Genomic DNA, 21,925 nt, shown 5'->3' on the forward strand with positions numbered 1-21,925 from the left:
TGATGTGGACAGCAATCTACACAGGCCCCATACTGGTTTCAGCTTCACAGATCAGCCCAACCCTTCGCCACACACTCACATGAAACCCACTAAATTATTTATAGACAGTGTATAAAAATGTCTCCCCATTCTCTTAAATTCCCCAAAATTGTACAGGCGCAGTCATCATGCCATTGGTTTTCCTTCAGATTACACAGGATAGAGAAGATTGTGCATCCCCAGGCTAAGGGGGGGGGGGGAAGGGGTAGAGGAGGAGAGGGAAGAATCCCCAAGAAACTGGAGGCTGACAGCTAGAGTCAAGGAAGATCAGGTCATATTTTATGGTATTGCCCCCACTTCTCCTCCCAGCTTGGGGATGAGACACTTCAGAGATTACTGAAAAGTTCGTTTTTCTTGCTCCAGTCCATCTGAGGTGCCTTTTTGCTGGTGCGCTTCTGGTGGGCACGTTCCTTGGCCACCGCCAGAGGGATGTCCAAATCAAGCACTGGGTCGGATATAGAGCTGCGTTTCTCTACCTTCTCCTGAGAGTTGAGCTGCAAGAATGACAGGACAGAAAATAAGACTAGAGTTCACAGCAAACATGCTATCCTCCCCAAGCTCCATCTGTTCTCCTGCCTCCATGCCTAGCCCAAGGCCACAGTCCAGGGCTAGACATATTCTAGGCACAGGATTTGGATGGGCAAAGAAACATGTCTATATTGATGTAATTTGACAGGCCAGGCAAGTCTCTTGCACAATTTGTTCTGACTGGAATTATTGTGTTATCATTAGAAATGGCTATGGGAAATCTTTCTGGGGAGGGGTTTTCAGATTAGCTATGATTATCTCCAGCCTGATTTTGCGCACTCATGCAATTCAGAACCCTATGGTACTCCTGATGTCACTGGAACCATCAGGGGTTCCTAAAGCTTTCAGCCGCTCATCCCAAGCGAAGATACAAGCTTCTGCTACAGCAGGTGGACCTGACTGGCCCTGCCCATAGAAGAAGAGTTGGTTTTTATATGCCGACTTTCTCTACCACTTAAGGAAGAATCACAGCGGCTTACAATCACCTTCCCTTCCCCTGCCCACAAAAGACACCCTGTGAGGTAGGTGGGGCTGAGAGAGCTCTAAGAGAGCTGTGACTAACCCAAGCTGGCTTCATGTGGGAAAACCAACCCGGTTCACCTGATTAGCATCCGCCGCTCATGTGGAGGAGTGGGGAATCAAACCCCAGCTCTCCAGATCAGAGTCCACAGGCAGGACTGCCCTCCTCCCCAGTGCCTCTCCTGTCCTGGGGATTAAGGTTCCTAGTACAAGTGTTTGGCATCCTAGGAGTTATAATAAAATGCAGAGTTGGATACTATGAAACACATGGGGAAGGGGTACATGGACATCAGTCTCTCCTGCCTCCCACTTCTCTGAGCAACCCTCTCCTCAAGACCCCTAGAAACTTAATGTTGAAGGTTGTGGGACCCATGTGAATAAAGCCATGCAGCCGGAAGAATGAGCCAAATCACCCCCGCTTCACTCCTGTGCCAGCAGAAGCTCCACTGGTGGAAGAGGAAGATGGGGGTAATTTTGCCCAGTTTCTTCTCTTCATTGCAGCCTCTCAAGCTGAACTTTTTTCTTCACATGGGTGCCAGGAAATTTCTGGGGAAAGGGAGAAGGTGGAAAGATCTGTAAGCACTTTTTATGGTCAGTGAACCTTTAGGAACACTAAACGTTTCTGGTTGTTTACAACTTTGACTGTGAATGCTCAGGATAGTGTTTATGTTCATTTTCATTAATCCTAACAAGGTACTGAGGTCACAGACTGGTAACTAAGTTTGATCCCACAAAGAGTTGACACTGAAGAACCTTTTTTCTCCTGTTAACTGGCATCTTGTGTAAAGGGAGGGTTTTCTCCAGAGACATAATTGCAACACTGTGTGTATTAAGGCTTGCTACTCCCTTCTACTCTGCTCACCTCTACCCCACAACAGCTGTACTGTGCATGTCTCAACCTGTGAATTATGACACTACCCAGACAAAAAGGCCTGTATAGCACAATGACTTCCAACATGGGCTCTTGCACCTAATCCTATTCACTTTTTGCCTTGCCCAGAAGAGCCACAGATCTTGGCTACATACGCAAGACATTTTCCAGAACATTCACAGAATCCAATGAAGATTGCCAGTTGCTTTGTGCCATGAAAGTCTCCTAGGCAATTCTAGGCAAACAATAGCCCTCAATGGTTCAGGTCTTAAGTGGAACCATTTTCAAATGGGCTGGATTGTTCGCAGTTCTTGTGAGGGAAGTAATTAGCATCCGACATCTCTGGAACCAGGTCCAGGTATTCACCATCTCAGGAATGATGCCCAATTCAGCTTCAATTAAGAACCTGAAATTTATTCTAGGGACTCAGCATCAAATCTCATTTACTTCCCCCCCCCTTTGCAGGACAGCAAAAGGTTTGGCAAAGCTTTGATTGCTTTATGTTGTCAAAAAGGGGACAGAACAATAAGATCTACTTGGCCTTTCTTGGGCAACATCCACTCGCCACTCCATGTAACACTTATGCACAGGGCACTCGGCCTCCCTATACCATCCGTCTGGTACCCAGGTTGTTTCTCATACCTCATGGTGAGTTTCATTCACAGTGGGGGAAGCAGACAAGTGCTCAGGGGTAGGAGGACTTTCATAGACATGCTCCCGCTGTTCATCTTTGCTGTTCTCCTGGAAAGAGAGACCGAAACATGAAACTTAAGTGCCATACAGATACTTAGCAGAAATGGAGGTACAGCCATTCTTCCCATTCTGGCCAGCTCACACATTTTGTGGAGACACACTCCTACATCTTTGTTAAGGAGTGAGGATAAGAACATCGTTAATGATATATGCTCATAATGCAGTGGAGCACTTCATATAAATCATCTCAGTAATCCTTATAGTGACTCTGTAAGGCAGGAAATGATTACCATCACAGTGCAGATGCAGGGACAGTAGGGGGGGTACGGAGTTTGAGAGTGTCATTTAGCTCTGCCGTGAACTCAGTAGGCAGCCTAACTTTTCAGTCAGGAATTTGCATTTTTACAATATAGTCACTGAGAGCTCAAACAGACAAGATAGGTCATGAATCTCATTCTGCCCATAAAATGAGAACTACAGGTTCAGGCAGCCTCAGTTTGCCTCAGGGTTATGCAAAGAAGGGAGAGGGTGTTTAACCCTTCAATCTCCACTTAACTTTTCTAGCTCAAAATTAGGCTCTCTGCTTTTTTGCTGGCATTTTAAAGACAGAAAATAAACATTTGAAAAGGACACTTCTTTCATCCTTTAAAACTGCTAACAGCAAAGCAGGGAACTTGTTTGGAATAGTGAAAATGAATGGAAGTTTAAGGGTTAAACATTCCCTTTCTTACCTGCATAACCCAGAGGCAAATTGAGGCTTCACAAGGCAGCATGCTTTTTGAGGCAAAGTTTCAATTGTTTTAGCTCCCCCTTATTGCCTCAAAATGCTAACAACTCTCTTACATAGTTACTACAAACACAATTCACATATTGTACAATTCTCTAGTTCTCTAGGCCACTTCAGGTTCCTCAGTTTTTTGCAGCTTACAAAAGAAACTCACCTCCGGCAATACGCAGACAAAGTCACGAAATGTCAGACAAAGAAGACAATTTCAATCCCTACAAATGTTCAGTTCAGTCCACAGGGGTCATTTCCATGTGATTTATCTGCCCTGGATTCAACACTGTTAGGAAGTGCAGTTTTTGGTCACTTATGCATGGTCGGTTTAGCCTCCTTCATTCCCTGTTTCAGCCAGGACCAAGTTTTTGAAAATGCACGTGACCTCATTCCTTTCCGGCTCAACCCCGTTTCAACCTTAAACGAACTCGGCTTTTCCCATTCCTCTTCTTACCCGAGTCAAATCGCCTTTCCTGGCTCAAACCAGATTGAAAGAGCGTGCATATGCCGGCCTCGCGTTGAGTTTCCCTCCCCCCCTTTCCAAACCCCTCTTCTGTTCTGTTTGCTGATAGCCATATAAGGGAAGCATTGAAGATTGGCATCTCTCACAGCCAATCATGAAGAAGTGTGTAAAGAGGAAGGGAGGGATTCAAGTGCTTCCTGGGAGCTCTTTCGGAAAGAAAGAAAGGTTTTTTTAAAAGGAGGCTTGGATTTCGCCCGCTTCCCACTCTTTCAAATGGCTCCGTTTTTTGTTCTTAAAATGCTTTTTTATGCGGCAGTTGGGTCTGGGGGGAAGGAAATGTTCTCTCATGAGGTGAGCCAATCACAGAGCAGCAATTAAAGGGGTGGGACTTGATTTGAACTTGGGAGACTGCTTTTCGATTCATGCCTCCATTAGCACAGGGTTTTACCCCTGATCATTCCAGCCAATGCATACAGTTTCCCCCAACCCGGGTTAGTTTGATCCTGGCTGAAACAGGGAATGAAGGAGGCTAAACCGACCATGCATAAGTGACCTTTGTCTTCTTCCTCACAGCATCATTTATGCACTTTCAGGGATTCCATGGTTTTTCTCTTTCTTTCTTAAACCTGGTTTGTTGCAAAGCTTTAGGAAAGATTGCAGTAAAGCCTGGATGGCTGCCCTGCGGGTGGGAAAGTTTGGCTCTTCCCACCCACATGATGGCTATTTTCCCTGCCGCTGATCCTGCAGTCACCATTTCCTCCCCCTGCCACAGGGGGCTTTTAAAAACAGAAACTGAGTATCATCATAGCAATATAACGATCTGTGTAACGTTAGGTTCCCTCAACTCCCAGCTTGCATTAAAAAAAGTCTCTAGCCCCTTTTATTGTAAAGATACAAGAGGGAAGGCATATTGTTACAATGAAAAGAGCTATCTTTTTAAAAAAAAATTAGAAGTGGGAATTCAGACAACCTGTTACAGACATTGCTACTACAATATTCAGTTGCCTGTTTTGGAAGACTGAAAAATCCCCAGGGAAGCGGGGGGAAGGCCACTGCCATCAGTGGCAGGAAAACTGTGGGGAAACCTGACGCGTGGAAGCCCTATTGCTGTTGCACTACTGCCAATGGGGAAACCACTTAAGCCTGTTCCCATGTGGAACGCACCCGAGATAGAAATGGAAAGATGTAATCTAACCAATTTGGGTTGGAGTAGACCAAGAGCAACCACAGGAAGGGTGGAAAAATTTGGCAATTCCATTCCCCCCAAAAGTTTCCTCCCTATAAGCATTCTTGAGCAGACAAACTGGGAATAACTAGAAGGTGGCATCTAGAAGAAGATAATTTGTGCTTGGGGAAGATGGTTCTTCAGATATGGGGGACCCCAGGCTTTGAATGGTTTTAAAGGCTGTAACAACCATCTTGAATTGAACTCTGAAACTGGCAATTAGTAAAATTAGGCAAAATGCTTTCCCATCAGCAAGCCCCTGACAATCAGATTGCCACAAGTCAACCAGCAGACACCATTATTGTAGTGCAGATGGCACTTACAATGTGGCACGCAACAGGGAAAGCTGATAAGCAAATGCTGAATTAGCATAAGCGGCTAATCACAGGTTGTTGTTTTGGTTTTTTTGCCGAGCAAAGAATTAAAGCATTGATTTCTGGAGAAAAATAAGCATTCCTGGCCTCTTGCATTTGATTTTCAATTGAAAGTTTAAAATTCAAACTAAATGCACATTACATTGAAAGGGCTGAGAAGGACTTTGGGAAGACAGGCTTGCCCTTGCCACACCAGACATTTGAAAGACATGAGTAAGGACACAAGATAAAGAGTTCTCCCAATTCATCAATAATTGGGAGGGGGCTGTGGCTCAGTGGCAGGTTCAATCCTCGGCATCTCCAGTTAAAGGAACTAGGCAAGTGAAAGACCTCTACTTGAGGCCCTGGAGAGCCACTGCTGGTCTGAGTGGACAGTACTCACTTTGATGGACCAAGGGTCTGATTCAGTATAAGGCAGCTTCATATGTTCATCAATTTTAGAAGAAAGCTAATTTCTCACTGACACTCAAAAATCTCCACTCAGGTACTAACCTGGCTAATAGTTGCAGCTGCATGCTTTCTCCTATTACATGTGAAGCATGACTGATAATTTCTTGTTCCTGGAAATCTTTGATTGACCTCCCAATCTGTTGCTACATCTGAATGCAATCACTTGGGCAAACACGAGTTAGATCAGAATTCTGGTTTGAGTGAAAAAAACAAACTCCTATTCTCCTCATTCACACCTGACCAACTGGGAGTTGGATCAAAGACTTCCATAACCAAGGTATCTTAAAACATAGTGTGCATGTGTGAGGGGGGGGGGCTCATAAGCATGACCAATAACCAGGATTGTGCCCATTACAAAACAAAACCAATGTTTTATTATGTCTGAATGCAGACAAAAGAGAAGTTTGGTACTCTACAAAATAGACACTCTTGGCTTATTAAGAGTAATCAGCTCGGGACAAGGAAGGAACACTGCTCTCCCTCGCCCAACCCCCACCCCGACAACCAGAGCCCAAGTTCAGACCTATCTGTGGCTTTTCACAGCTGCTGCTTCTCACTTTCACATGTGCTAGAACCTTGTCTCCAATTCTGACAGCATTCATTGTCTTGTGCTGTGGAAGTGGGATTCATCACCTTGTGTCGTGAAATCCCAGCATCTTGGCCACCCTGGCTAATAATCATCAATACACAAAGCAGACCGATGCCGAAGAAAGGAGTTGACTATATTCACTGAGTTTATCTTTAGTCTGGGAACATCCTCGTTCTGTCCCCTAATGGATATTAAAATTGCTGCCCTGCCCTCCTTTTCAGCTTCTAATGAGGCTTCCCTTTTGGTGCTTAATTAGGTTTTGTGTTTTCAAAGCAGACTGGAAGTAACGTGGCCTTTTGGAACAGCAGCCCTGACTGTGGGTTTCCACCCACAGGCTGAAGAATGAGCTACTCTGTTCCAAGATAAGAGGCAGGCCAGGCCATTGAGTGACATGCCTCGGAGGCCCACCCACCCCCGTCTCCTCCCCAAGAGGTTGGCTTTGCTCTACAGCACAAATCAGAAGAGGCAGCAAGATGCTCACCCCACCCCACCTCCCTAGCTTGGGGCAGATGCCACACAACTCAGAGCGGCTTTAAACATCATGCATTTCTTACACAGAAGGGCTGCTGTACAGGGAAAGATTTCACCATAAGCAGCTTACATGCTTAAAAAGTACACACAGCCAAGTTATACAGAAGTCCAGGGATACTCTAAAGGCTTACAGAAGTTTATTTCAGCATAAGTTTCTGGTGGGTAGCTGTGTTGTTCTTCAGTAGAGGAGCAAGATTCAAGTCCAATAGCACCTTAGAGATATCCAAGTTTTATCCCCTGGAAATGTGGTTGGTCTTTAAGATGCTACTGGACTTGTACCTTGCTATTCCAGCAGAAGCCTTCTTGAGTCAAAGCTCACATCAACAGATACATTGGTCATTTATGCACGGGTACTTGGACTCATGTTCACCCCCTTGTCTTACTCGGTTGTTCCTTGGAGTTCTGCACGAGTTTTCCGTCCATTAGAAACGACCTCACCGCCAGCCCTTGCAATGTCTGGGTCTTCCTATTCCTGTTAAATCGACTCTTCCCTCTCCCCTGATCTCAGCCCGGCTGAAATCTCCATGCAGAAGGCAAATCAGGGAAAACAGAAGCTGGCTTTCTCTCACAGCCAATCACAAAGCAGCATGTGAAGAGGCAGGGATTCAAATAGTTCCTGCTTCCTGCTTTCTCGGAGCTCTTTCTGAGCAAAAGAAAGGCTTTTTAAAACCGAGGCTTGGATTTCTCCCCCCCCCCACCTTTCCTTTTAGATTGCTCCAATTTTTTTGTTCTTAAAATGCATTTTTATGCGGCATTGTGTTTTTTTGGGGGGGTTCTCTTATAGTGAGCACTGCGAAGTAAGCAAATTACAACGTAGCATTTAAAGGGGCGGGACTTGATTTGAACTTGGAGACTGCTGGTGCAGAGATTCCCAACTGGAAAGTGTGGGTCCAGAGTGACGAACCTCAGGTAAAACTCCCATGCATAAATGACTCCCATGCATAAATGTATAAATTGGGGTATACAACCACAGCAGATACTTATGTTTCAGGTTGCAAGCAACAGAAAAGGTAGGAGTGAGGAGATGCCATGAAAGAAAGACCAGTTAGAAACAACAATGAAATCATTCCATTAAGGGAGGGTGAGGACCATTCCGTACTTTAGATAGATGGGTAGAATAGGATTGGTGTACCATCAGATCTAATTTGCGGTATGAAACATAAGCAGATCCAGTTAGGGCAGTGCAGAGGATTCATAAAGGTGAGCAGTGCATGGTCACCCAACAGGTATGGACTATCACAAATCAGTCTGCCCAACTGTCATGGTAGTTTCCTACATAAAAGTGCTTTCTGTATAGCAAATCAGCAACATATAAAAAGCAGCCTTTGTACAAAATAAGACCACACATGTTCTGGCATAATCTTTACCTTTTCTACATCGCCATTGGCAACTGGTTCTGGCAAGGACCCTGAAGGGAAAAACCAAACAAAGCAGGCAGTTAGCAAAGCTGTTAAAAAATACAAACCCCTTTCTAAGTTCTCCTTGTATTAGTTAGCATATTCCTTGCAGAACTGGGACAAGTGAGGCTGCTTCTACCATTGTGCCAGCTCTACCACCCCAGCCCACCCCAAAGAAGGGACTGCTTATATCCAGTTCATGCACACTTGCAGCTGCTTCTCCATACCCCTATCCCATGTGATTGCTACACATGTACAACAATCATAAAGACCATGGGGAGGGGGGGCTTTCCTTTCCCTCATCTGCTTGCACATGCCACACCTATATGAGCAGTAATATATACCCACCAGCTGCATGCAATAGCATCACAGGGAAACTGCTGGCATGTGGCTGCAGGTACAAAAAGGCACCAAGGTACGGTGGATCAATGTGCTGGAGGGGGAGATGCAGTAGCTTAGCAACTTTGCTGATTTCCATGCCCGACATTCCACATTCAACTCTTGTCGTAGTCAGTCTGCTGCAGGGGTTGTGGCCAGAAAGGCTAAGATCAGACCACCCTCTTATACTGAGAGGTGCTATCAGTAGGGTTGCCAGGTCCCTCTGCCACTGGCAGGAGGTTTTTGGGGCGGAGCCTGAGGAGGGTGGGGTTTGAGGAGGGGAGGGAATTCCATGCCATAGAGTCCAATTTCCAAAGCGGCCATTTTCCCTAGGTCAGTGGTCGGCAAACTGCGGCTCGCGAGCCGCATGCGGCTCTTTGGCCCCTTGAGTGCCGCTCTGCCACAAATGACCCAGTGCGGGTCCCAGAGCGCTCGCCTGGCGCGCTTCCTTTCCCCCCCTTTTGCGCGTGCCAGCTGGCTGAGGTAGCCCAGTGTGCTGCAGCGCGCACGAGAAAGAGAGCGCAAAAGGGTCACGCGGCAAGAGGGAGACGATTTCAACCCCGCCAACATTGGCGCTCAGAACGCCACGTGAACAGGCACGCATGCGCAAACTTTTCTATTTTCTCCCGACTTCCCGGTTTCTTCCTGTCCAGCACGCACACATGTATGTCACGAGACGGGCCCCGCTTGGACGTAACCATCCCTCCCAGACGGGAGGCTCACGCCTCCTCGAAAGGAAAGGGGGGAAGGGACACCAGAATCCCAGGCGGAACAGGCGGCGGCCCCTTCCCAAAGAGGCGCATTTTCTCCCCAGGAGCCGAGAGCCGACGGAACCCCGCCGGCCGCTTGGGAGGGCTCGGGTCCGAAGAGCGAGGCCCCACCTACCTCAACAGTCGGGGGGAGAAGGAGGAACCCCGCGTCGGCTCAGCCAGGAGCCGGCAGGAACCCGAGGAAATTGGCCGCGGCCAAGCAACGCGGCCAGCCGGCCTCAGCCCCGACGCCCAGCTAAGAAGCGGCAGGGCGCGCCCCGCACGCGCGTGCACCGCCAGGTCCTAATGAGGACTCGGGAGGCAGGGCTGGTGGGAGGGAGGATCCGAGAGCCAGGCCTACAAAAGGCCAGGGGGGCGAAGGCCGAGGAGGAGGGCAAAAAAACGGCCGAGGGGAATAGTTTTCAGTTTGGGAAGACTGCTTTTGTTTTGAAAGGTGAGTGCAGTTGCCGGGTCACCCTAAATTCCCCACCCAGTCGCTCACCTCTCTGGTTGCACCTGTTATCAGATGGAGAGGTGGGTGTAACATTTGAGGGGATGAAGAGCACATGTGGGCTATGTTGTTGTTGTTCTTTTTTAACGGCAGGAACTCTTGGCTCTCAAAAGAAATCTCAATCATTGTACTGTTGATATTTGGCTCTGTTGACTGAGTTTGCCGACCACTGCCCTAGGTGAACTGATCTCTATCAGCTGGAGATCAGCTGTAATAGCAGGAGATCTCCAGCTAGTGGGCAAACCGTGGGGAAAGGCAGGGGTAGAGAGAGGCGACCTCTGACGGTCAGAAACAGCATGCATAAACAAAACAAAGACCCGAAGTGATCGGGGGGTGACCGCAAGGGAAACAGCCATGCACAAAAGGCCTTAGTCTGGTATGCAGGGAGTCTATTTGCACGCATTTGGACACAGAAAAGTGGCTATAAATGAAGAAAGGTGACTATAAATGAAGAAAATGTTAGGGGAGGGGACAAATGAACCTTAAGGTCACCTCCTAATGAGTACAAATTACTTTAAGGCCCTTGCATCAGCTCTTTTGACGGTTCCCACCCTGTCCATAACAACCTGCTTTGGCAGTGCAATGGGAAACAACAACACTGATATCATCTGTCAACACTACAACAAGTACATCACACCAAGTTCCGCAGCCATCATCTAAACTAGGACAGAATTACCCAGAACTCCGTTTGGGTGTTGCATTTCCTTACATGTGTGCTGGGGTCGGGCGGGGGGAAGCCCCTTCTCGTTGTAAACCTTGAGTTTTGCCTTGGAGGTTCAGAAGCCCTAGCCCCAATCCAACGTAAATCTCTAACCTCTTAGTTCCCACATTGGATATTATTAATTGGGAGAGCGATCAGAAATTTTAGATGACTCACGGATGCAGATAAATGGGTCCCTTTAGCTAGGACCTAAGTATGTGGTGGCAGATCTCAAGTTTAGATGTCAATGCAAAAATCTGGTTAACTTAACCACGGACCCATTCATTAAATTCACCCCAGGAGTCTTGGAGTGTACACAACACATTAGTTTCACGCAGATATTCTCTGGACCTGCAAGGTAGATGTTGATATACATCTGCTGAGAAAGAATAAGGCAGACGTATGGTCACAAGGAGCCAAACTGAGAAGCAATACACAGAGAAATTGTAACCCACAAGTTTAATTAAGTTTGCTCACGCAGGACTCCCCAGTACAGCAATAGCTGAACTATGCAGACAAGAAAAAGGCAAGGCTGCCAAGGCCAAGTTGCTAGGAAACTGACACATGCAATGTGCCACATTTACACTACTTGTTCTGTTGCCTCCCCTCATTCCCGGCCATGATTCAAAATGTTGTATGCACTCTCCATATCATACCTTGACTACAGATGAGCCAAGCTTCAATACAAAGCAATAAACCCCATAAAGAAATGAGAACAAAATATAAATTCCTGGATCACTCCCCGTTCTAGGCAAGACTCAGTAATACAAACACACAACAGAAAGTTTCGTTAAACGGAGGTTTAGCATCAAAAGAGAAGTAATATTGAGGTAATTATTACAGAACTGAGCACACATTCGCATGATGTGTTTGGTGCAGCTTAAGACTCCCAGTGCACATCTAGCGTTTTCACTCTAAAAAGAATCTCCCATCTGTGGCCCTCCTGCTACTTGATGCCTGCTGGGTGACCTTGGGTCAGTCACAGTTCTCTCAGAACTCTCTCAGCCCACGCAGAGGCAGGCAATGGCAAACCACCTCTGGACTTCTCTTGCCTTGAAAACCCTATGGGGTTGCCATAAGTCAGCTGTGACTTGACGGCACTTCACACACACACAAACACACACAGGCTCCAGTTCAGAGGGCATGGCAGCTGAATACCAGTCTCTGAGCCTCAACTATCTGGCAAGGGTGCACATTTGGATATTAACTAGTAAAATCCAAACTCTCCTCGTTCTTTGAATACCAAATCTGATTGTTAGAAACACAAGAGTACTTCTGGCACCTTTTCTTTTCATAGTGCAGGAGGTAAGGGCAGCAGAACAGTGAGGGGACTTACTGAATGTAACCGACACTGAGGCATCTTCCTAACGGAACAGTTTGTAGATGTTACTGAAGACTATTTGTGTCCACAGCATTTCCACTTTCCATACACTGAGTAAGCATTCTGCTTGTACCATCTGGAATGCAGATAGTGCTGCTGACTAAAGAGAGGGGACAGTTGAGGCAGAGGGTACATTCCTCCCCCTCCCTGTCACAGAAGTTACACTTTCAGTGAACAGAGAAAGATTTTGCTTGTACTGTCTGGAAAGCAGGCAAATCACAACAGTGCAGACTGGGAGAAGAAGAAGAATTGGTTTTTATACCCAGATTTTCTCTACCGTAAGGAGTCTCAAACCAGGTAACCATCACCTTCCCTTCCTCTCCCCACAACAGACACCTTGTGAGGTAGGTGAGGCTGAGAGAGTTCGGAAAGAGCTGTGACTGGCTCAAGGTCACCCAGCTGGCTTCATGTGTAAGAGTGGTCAGATTGGAGTCGGCCACTCATGTGGAGGACAACAGCAAATAGGAGTTGACTGGGCGCAGACCAGACACAAGAGATTGGTGATGAGGAAAGAGCTACATAGTTAACTTTATCTTAAGAGCAACCACAGGAAGGGTAATTGGATGAGGAATAGGGTGCAGGGTAGCTGGGAAGAGTAAGGTAACTGCTAGTTCAAGGCCAAATTGAGTTATCCTCACATTTAGGCACATATCTGCCCATTCATATTTTTTAAAACGCAGTGGTGGCCTATTTTTAAACACACACTCACCTCCTCCCATTGTTACCTCACAGAACTCTGATTCCAGGAGTTTTTGCCCAGCCTGGCTAATTCCAGTACCTGATGTGGACTGGGAGAAAAGTGCTGAAATAATCAAGCCCAGCAACATAAGGCCGAGGAAACAGTGCCACTGTCCATTGCCTGTGTGCTCCGCTTTTGTCTAAAAATGGACACTGCACTCCCCTCCACAGGTGAGGATCCTGGAAAGCAGGAAAAACTCACTTAACAGGCCACCTTGGACCAGTTCTGCAAGTGAGATCCCCACCCACAGCGGGAAGGAAGGGTCAAAGGGGCGTACAAGCCCTGAGAATGGCATCGTGACTGGATAAGAAGCGATGAAGCTGGAAATGCATTTCCCATTGAAACAAACGGAAGAAGAATTAAAATAACACTGCTATCCTAAGAGATAAATCCATGGCCTTAGGATTGGCCCATAAAACAAACTACCTGTAGATGCAAGTTTTTTTTTTAAAAGAGAAAGTGAGCCGAAAACCCAACACACTTTGCACTCTAGTAACTAGCATTAATCTTAGCAGACGACACATTCTTTAGACACATCAAAAGCTGTCTCCTGCCCCAAGTCCTTTTGATAGACTCGGAGGGTCCCATTACATGAGACGCAGAATGTGAGTTAGGTTGGGGGTTTCCTGTCTGATTGGGACTCACCTGCAAAAACAGTTGGGGGGGGAGCATCAGCCGCACAGCATGGTGCTGTGGCAGGAGGGGCTTCGATCTTCCCTAGGGCAGACACAAGGAACTGGCAGCGGGAGAGAAAGCCCCTCCCTAGGACAGAAGGGAGGGAAGATTGAAGCCCCTCCTGCTGCTGCACAGTGCTCCACATCCGATTTGCTCCGCCACCCCCCCACACACTATTTTGAAGGTGAGTCCCGGTCAGATGTGAAATGCAAGTTGTGTTGAACTCATTTGTTACAAGGGCAGGATATGACATAAATGTCACTTCGTCGAGCCTGGCCACGTGTACCACAAAAATTAATGCCAGGGACAGGAGATACAAACTTTATAGAAGACACAGGCAAAGCCAATTAATGATATTATTTTTTTACTTAAAATACAAAAATGCTTAACCAATAACACTCTTACAGTATTTTCTTTAATTTAATAGTCTTTGATCATTGACAACTCGGGACTGGGGGTGGGGGTGGCTGCCTTGGCTGGCTCGTGGGCCGGATAAGAGCTCTCGAGGGGCTGGATCCGGACCCTGGGCGTTATGTTTGAAACCTCTGCCCTGAGGCATTCCCTCTAAGAAGGGTTAGGTACAAAAATCTGAAGGAGGTTCAATTGCGGAGATGTTGAGAAGGGGGTTCTTAAACAACAGGAGAGCTAAGAAACAGCTGACGAGGTTTTACTGCAAATTTTCACCCAAAGTCAGTGGGGCAAGAGGAGGAAAAACAACAACAACAACCTAGAACTGGAAAGGTGCAGATCTCTCCAGTCAGGGCACAAAGCAGGCATGTGTGCAACATGCTCTGCGGTTCCAGCCTACAAGAGGAGATCATATTTGCATGTCTACATTTGCATGGCTAACAAACAGTGGATGTCAGGCCCTGCCAAATGAGAAAACAGTGAGGAACAAGAGCCTTGGAGCCACACATAGAACACACATAGAACTCGAGCGTCTGCCCTCCAGAAGCCAGGTTAATGGCTTAGAAATATCATCCAGAGAAGAAGTGCTGTTCTAGCATGCCTTCTCTGTTCTGAGCCTCTGAAACGGGGTGGGGGAGCAATTGCTGCTTGGAACAACACACTCTTCTCAGGCAGGACTCCAGAATCTCCAGGTAAAAGATTTTCGGTACTTGGGCTGGGAAAGATATCAGCCTGAGACGTAGGAGAACTGTTGTGGTCAGGGTGGACAGTACTGAGAGCACCAGTGTGGTTTAGTAGTTGGGGCATTTTGTTAGTCTTTAAGGAGCTACTGGACTCTTGCTCTTTTCTACTGCTACAGACAAACACGACTACCCATCGTGATCTACCTCACAAGATTGTTGTTAGGGTAAAATGGATGAACGGAGAACGATGTAAGCGGCTTTGGGTCCCCATTGAGGAGAAAGAGGTATAAGTGAAGTCAATAATAAAAATCATCTATTGTCTAGATCAGTGGTTCCCAAACGTTTTGAGTCATGGAGCACTTCTCAGGAGAGAAAGTAATCACAGAGCACTAATTTTCAACTAGCACCTACATACTAAACCAAAGGACAGTAGTATTTTTCTTTCCAATCTCTTCACAGAGCACTAGATGTTCTGCGGAGAACTGAGTGCTCCATGGAGCAGTTTGGGAACCGCTGGTCTAGATGATCCAATGATCAAAGTCTGTATTAAGCATATAATCACATGCAGCACGTTTGACAAGTTCCTTGTCATGAACAACATCTGGTAGGAACGAAGCTTGGTCACAATGATTTTTCTACACAGATGTTGCTTAGAAGGACCTGTCAGTAAACTTTATGTACATTCCATGTAATATGGGTCAGCTAGCTTCTCCCCTGCAAAGGCTTTATGGGGAGTAGGCCCAAAGTCACCCACTCAAATGGCTGTAGGTAACGTATCCTAACAAACACTAAACAGCATTGTTTGCAGACTACTTTTACTACAAGCAAATGCTACATTACAAACTAGCCTTCTAGCGAACAATGTTAATATCCCCTCCCTCACTTTTAAGTAGGCTATAGAGTGGGAATGTCAACTCTTCTGTCCTATAAAGCAACCACTACTACCCAACAGCACATAAATAAGCTGGCTATAATGGCTGATAACTCATTTCCTCACTAGCTCTCTTCAAGATCCCAAATAGGAAGAAAAGAAAGTCACCTTCCATCTTTTTTGAATGCACATTTATGGTCTGGAAGACACCCAACACTGAGTCCCTGAAAATTCTGGCCTGCCAAACGGGAGCATGCCTTGAGGACACACTGCCCTCCCTGCACACCCACTATTCATCATGGATTAGAGTTCATGTGTGCTGCTATACTAACCAGATTCTGTCATAACCATGATTTAAACCATAGTTTCATTCATATGGAAAATTTGGTTAATGTGCAGAGGAAGGGGAATAGAAGGAGGATACATTCTAAAGGCCAGCTTCCAGTTTGCAACCCAAGATTTCCCAGGAGCCAGAATTACAGCTGGACTGGCCTGGTATGTTCTTCAGATACTCCACAATTGCAGCAACGTATACTGAATGAGTAGCTGGCAATTTGACAGAACATTAACCCAGAAACAATATCATCTTGAACATTAGCATCCAAGCCAGTCTCATTTTCAAAACACCTTGCCACACACCCATTACATAGCACAAAACTGATACCACCACATTCTTACAGCGAGGAATGTGTACAAAACTGATACCACCACAATCTCACACCTCACCTGTCAGATGCTCCTCTGAGGGAAGGACTTTGCACTTTTTAAAAAAATCATCCGTTAGGCTATCCACCACCAACAGCTTGGTCTCGTCTCCGCCAGCTTTTATGGCTGCGACTACGTCAGAGTGCTGCTTGCCTTCCATGGACAGCCCATTCACCTGCCAAGACAATAACATGCTTTGAGACCACAGAAAGGGAGAGGCAGTTTCCAAGAGAACCTTAGTCACATGACTGCCAAGCCATGCTGTGGCTGCCACTACTTTTCTGTAACTCTTCACCATGACTGTCAGGAACCCTTTTCACCAACCTCACGGGGTGGTTACAGTTATTTGTCACTTCACATTATGTTAAGCACCCTGGAATACACCCATGTTTGTGGCTCATTTCCTTCCATTGTCTAGCAGCGTACAGCACAGTCATGCCTAGAGTTTTATCACATTATCACTATTTCTTATCACGTTTATACACTAATTTTCTTCCACCATGGCAAGAACTCAACCAGTGCCAGTTCTCTACGATGATTTCTTGGATCTTGATCCTGCCCTTCCTCAAAGGAGCTTGGGCATCTATAGTGCTTCAAAGGAGACAGGTATAGTGCTTCCCCCTCCCCATTATATCCTTACCATAAGGCTGTGAACGTCTGCCCAGTGCTAGATTAACAAATGCAGCCGTGCAGGGTGTGTGGATTCTACAACTGCTAAAATGATCACAGAACTCAGCTGGCTAGTGCTGAAATCTTTTGCCACAGGTTACCAAATTGTCAAGCCCAATAGCAATGAGCAAATTGTCGTTAATAACCAATGGCTGTTCTCAGCCACGCCTTGGTCACAGATTATGCTTCAACATTGCCAGTTAAAAGGCTCTCGAGTTGTAGGGCAGGGAAAGATCTTCCATGGCAAATAAGACACAAGGGAAATTTCTTCCAGCATTTAAAATCTATGCACGTGAGCTTGCCTGACAGCCTCTCAGTCTGTACACAATATCACATGCCTGGTGCAGGCCTGTAATCTAGACCATGCACATCTCTGGCTATGCACACCTGGCAGCTTGGCTTGTGCAATCCTGTGCTAATCGCTTCAGGAAAATCTGATTTTAATGAGGTTTTCCTGGCTTCACTGCTAATCCCTGAACAGCTCCAGCAGAAAAGATCTGGCTGTAATTGGTGCCAGGACAACTAATACATTTGTCCCCCCTAGTTCAAGCCTTTTAGGACTGGTCTGTTTATTACTCTGTAAAACACCATGATAATAAAAAACAGCATTCAGGAGGATCCATTCACAGAGGCCCTGAACAAGCAGCAGCTGGAGAAGGAACTGTTTCGCTCTTCAGGTAGTTGCTACAGCAGCCAAGTAGATCTTGCTGCCAGATGAAAGTGAGGGGTGGGGGAGAGATAGAAGATTTTAGTGCTAAATTTGAAGCTGCAGTCATTTCACTCTGCCAAGTCTTTTAACGGCATGTTCTATTTTCATGCCACCAAATGATGATGTTTTGTATGCACATGATCACTCATTCAGCTTGGGGCGCACACCAGCAAAATTATCATTTTAATTCTTTAACAGGAAGGGCATGATTATCGTTTCTATTAAACACTGCGCATATTGTAACATTTTGGAAAGTTGTTCCAGAATACTCCCAATATTTAATTAAAACTATCAGGCAGGATACCTGCCACCCCCACCTAGTTCATGGCATGTTGGCCTTTTAAACTTTAAAAGGCCATTGGTCTCAATGGGAAGACCTGGCCTCCAATCTACAGGGGCCCAAGTCTACCTCTCAGAAAATAATGATCCTTTAAAGTTTAAAGGGACAACATGCCACCAACCAATGGGGAGAGAGCACCTCCCAAGCTGATCCTGCCTCCCAGACAGGATGCCTGATCCAGATATTATTGGGACTGGTAACAGCGGAACTGGGAATTGTGTCAAAGAGGCAAGAACAGTATTCGATACCTGCCAATCCGATCCATGAAATACTGGGCATTTTTTGAGTTGGCAAAATCCAGCTACACACACCCTATACTTAGCCCCTTGAAGCACTCCATCATTTATACCTCAATAATACGGTCTTGCGGGCGCAATCCTGAAGCTTCAGCTGGCGAGTCTGGATCTACAGCTCGGATAAACTGGCCTGGCTTGGTCTTGTCACTATGGAGGTTGAACCCGTACCCATTGGGGCCCTTCTTCATCTGGCAGAGGCGAGGTCGCAGTTCATCCTAAAACAGAGAATCACAAACAGCATTCAGAAGATGGTTTACGGTTATTTCATCATCTGTCTAGTCAGCCTTCCCTATCAGTTTCATGTCAGCTATACTGAACCTGGGCAAGAGGATCAGCATCTATTTAGAAGCAAACGCTTACTTAACATGGAATCAGTCTGGGTCTGCAATCCTTCATAACCTGGGGCATGTTCACAAAAATAATTAGCACAGAAGCTGTACAAATTGCAATCTTTATATCACCATATCTGCTGAATCCCGAAGAATGGGAAATCTGGCAAAGGGAAGTAGTACCCCATCACTGCATGAATGGAAGTGACTTTCCATCCCCACTTTTCTATCAGTGTTGATGTTTTCCGCCTCCTAAAAAAAGAAAGCAGAATTGCAAACCCCAGAGACCCTGCTACTGGCTTGTTTTCACCATCTAAATTTCTTTTCTGTGTTTTGCACCCTGACAAATCACACACAGGCAATGTTGTGTACGTGCACCAAGATTCTGCAGGCCAAAGAGAAAATGCAGAAAGTCTCAAAGGATACCAAATGCAGCTGAAAAATCTATTTTAATTTCAACCAAGTTTCTGGCCCTCATGGCTGTGACTATATCCTTCAGATGTGTGAGCAACACGTGCAGCTGTTTCAGTATAAAAGCTAGCACAGTAAGATCATGTAGTTGCAGGAAGGCAGGGTTTCGGGGGCCTTGCTTCTTCCATGACTAGTAAAATTAAGACTGGTTATGAAAAATGTAAGCATCCAAATTAAGGATTAGGCAAATTTAAATTGAATAAACCATGTTTCTCTGTACCAAATGTGGATTGCCTAAGGATAGATTAAAAAATAATAACATGGAATATTCACAGCCGTCAGACCATTCAGCCCCTAGCATACACTGAAAACTTTCATAACTAGAGGACATGTCTCCATATGTCACACATAAATGATGCAAGGAACAAGCAAAGAATATTATCTAGACCAGGGTTTCTTAAACTTTTTCCACTCGCGACCCCTTTTCATCCAAGAAATTTTTACGCACCCCGGGTATATAGTTACATAAAATAGGTATACAAACCAAACATTTACTGATAATAAGTCATAAAGAAATTTATTTTAAAACAATTCTTTGGTTTTACTGTTGCCGAATTTTACCCCCACATTCAGTAACGCAACCCCATATGGGGTCACGACCCACAGTTTAAGAAGCAGTGATCTAGACATGAAAGCATGCTAAAGCAATCAAGGAGTTAAAAATCGGAAGTGATAAAATCATTTCCTTTCCCAACAGTTATACAGACAACCCTTTCAGTCACTCCACCCATAGAATCAACTCCATATTTGTTTATCGCAAGGCCTCTAAAAATTAGCACTCAATTAAATGTTGGCCGAGAGTCGTGATATCATCAACGGCCCGGTCTGTAACACCCTTCCCTTACAGGGCTGCATTTCCTTCCCCCCCAATGTGTCACTTGCAAGGCCACCCTGCCTCATGTGTCACCACCCAACAGTTTCTCCCGTCAGCTCGGAGGGAGTTCATTGGTAGCCGTGGCTACATTTCATTAATAACCGTTGCCACACTGATGGCTTCTAGGGTAGAGGAGCTGGCACACCCACCAGCCTCCAGAACTTCCTCTGAGGCAGATACAGAAACCAAACGAGTGACAGAGGACCTGAGTTTCTTTGGGCAGCAGTCATGTAATTACAGCACATCCCACCAACATGAAACACTGCACCGAAATCCATCCCAAGCTCATCAGGAACACTGTAGTTTAAGTACGCTGGTTTTGGTAACTCAGATGATGCCTTCAAAATGTACTTTGTTTTAGAAAATTTAAAGAAGTCAGATACTCATCTGAAGCCGGAAAAAAAATACAAGTGTGTTGCCATTTCATTTCCTTTTTTCTCTAAAGGGAAAACCTATGTACCCTTAATTGATAAGAATCATAGCTTGAACAAGAGTCTTTTTTTTTGCCTATTTCTTCATTGATACAAAAGTTTAGGAGTTTGATATAAGAGTTAAACAGGTAGCAAGTAGGGGATCACTGCATGCACATAGTCTCTCATAAACATGTAATGAAAGAAGTATTTCTTCACACAATGCATAATTAAACTGTGGAACTCCCTGCCCCAGGATGTGGTGATGGCTGCCAAATTGGAAGGCTTTAAGAGGGGAGTGGACATGTTCATGGAGGACTATTCATGGCTACTAGTAAAAATAGATACTAGTCATGATGCATACCTGTTCTCTCCAGGTTCAGAGGAGAATGCCTATTACATTAGCTGCTTTGGAACACAGGCAGGATAATGCTGCTGCAGCTGTCTTGTTTGGGGGCTTCCTAGAGGCACCTGGTTGGCCACTGTATGAACAGACTGCTGGACATGATGGACCTTGGTCTGATCCAGCATGGCTTTTCTTATGTTCTTAAGCCAACCCAAATAAAAAATATAATGTTTCTGCCTGCTGAACAGTCTAAGTAAATTGGAAGCAGCATATTGTCAACACAGAGCACAAGAGATCATTGTAACCAGCCATGGTAATTTTTACAGAGCCACATAAGCAATAATTAGAGTCCACATTGAGATCATGAACTTCCTACATTAGACGGAGGACAGTTCTCAGTAAATCAGCCATTTTAGCTGCCTAGCCATTTGTCAATGAAGATTCTCTTTATAAATACCCCATGCTTATGTAATTGCTGAAGAGGCTCTGGTGAAAAGGGGGAAAAAATCCATGATACAAGCTCTTCTAACACAAGCCAACCAACACCCAGTTCTACAGCAAATTCTTATCCAAGATTCCTTCACCACCTACAAGGTTTCCTAATGTGGAAAGAGAAGTGAGTGCAAAGCAGAAGATTGGCTTTGCTTTACGTATACCAGGCACACCTTCCAGGCTTCTGGGGGAGGCCTTTGGGGGAGAATATCCTTAGCCTAGACAACAATTCAGCAAAGTAAAATGTCTCTGAATCCCAGATTCTAACATTTTGTGCATTTTCTAGGGGATTTTGTTTTGATACAAAGAAGCAAAAAGCTGCATCAAAATCCTAATAAAAAACATTAACTTCTCCCCTCAAACTATCAGCAGTACAAAGTGACAGGTCAAGCAGGTTCTCTGCATCCCCAGCTTTCATTTTTATAACGTTAAGTCTCTATCCCATTCCCTTGCAGAGATATAAGGAAAAAGGTGTATGGGATGCCCTGCTCGGAGTGGAGTCCCCGTCTTTGGAGGTCTTTAAGCAGAGGTTGGATGGCCATCTGTCGGGAGCGCTTTGATTGCGGGATCCTGCATGGCAGGGGGTTGGACTGGATGGCCCTTGTGGTCTCTTCCAACCTTGTGTGATTTTGTGGGAAAGGGATCAATATATTGTTTTTAATAAAAGCTGGGAATTCAGAGAACCTGCTTGACTTATCATTATAGCATATATTGATATCTTTGTGCCTTTTT

The 21,925-nt window shown here is 45.6% G+C and overlaps 1 protein-coding gene across 1 annotated transcript in view; it reads right to left on the reverse strand.

Annotated features, from left to right (window-relative positions):
* Positions 1 to 300: 300 nt before the first annotated feature.
* Positions 301 to 21,925, reverse strand: part of NHERF1 (NHERF family PDZ scaffold protein 1) — a 69,444-nt gene continuing 47,819 nt past the window's right edge. Inside the window, exons 3-7 of the mRNA XM_056848466.1 lie at positions 18,325 to 18,486; positions 16,279 to 16,432; positions 8,428 to 8,468; positions 2,600 to 2,698; positions 301 to 533 (exon numbers count right to left, since the gene is read on the reverse strand). Of these exons, the coding sequence (XP_056704444.1) occupies positions 366 to 533; positions 2,600 to 2,698; positions 8,428 to 8,468; positions 16,279 to 16,432; positions 18,325 to 18,486 (624 nt within the window). The 3' untranslated portion in view covers positions 301 to 365. The remainder of the gene's footprint in view (positions 534 to 2,599; positions 2,699 to 8,427; positions 8,469 to 16,278; positions 16,433 to 18,324; positions 18,487 to 21,925) is intronic.

The sequence above is a fragment of the Euleptes europaea genome, chromosome 1, assembly GCF_029931775.1.
Source record: "Euleptes europaea isolate rEulEur1 chromosome 1, rEulEur1.hap1, whole genome shotgun sequence".
Lineage (NCBI taxonomy): Eukaryota > Metazoa > Chordata > Lepidosauria > Squamata > Sphaerodactylidae > Euleptes > Euleptes europaea.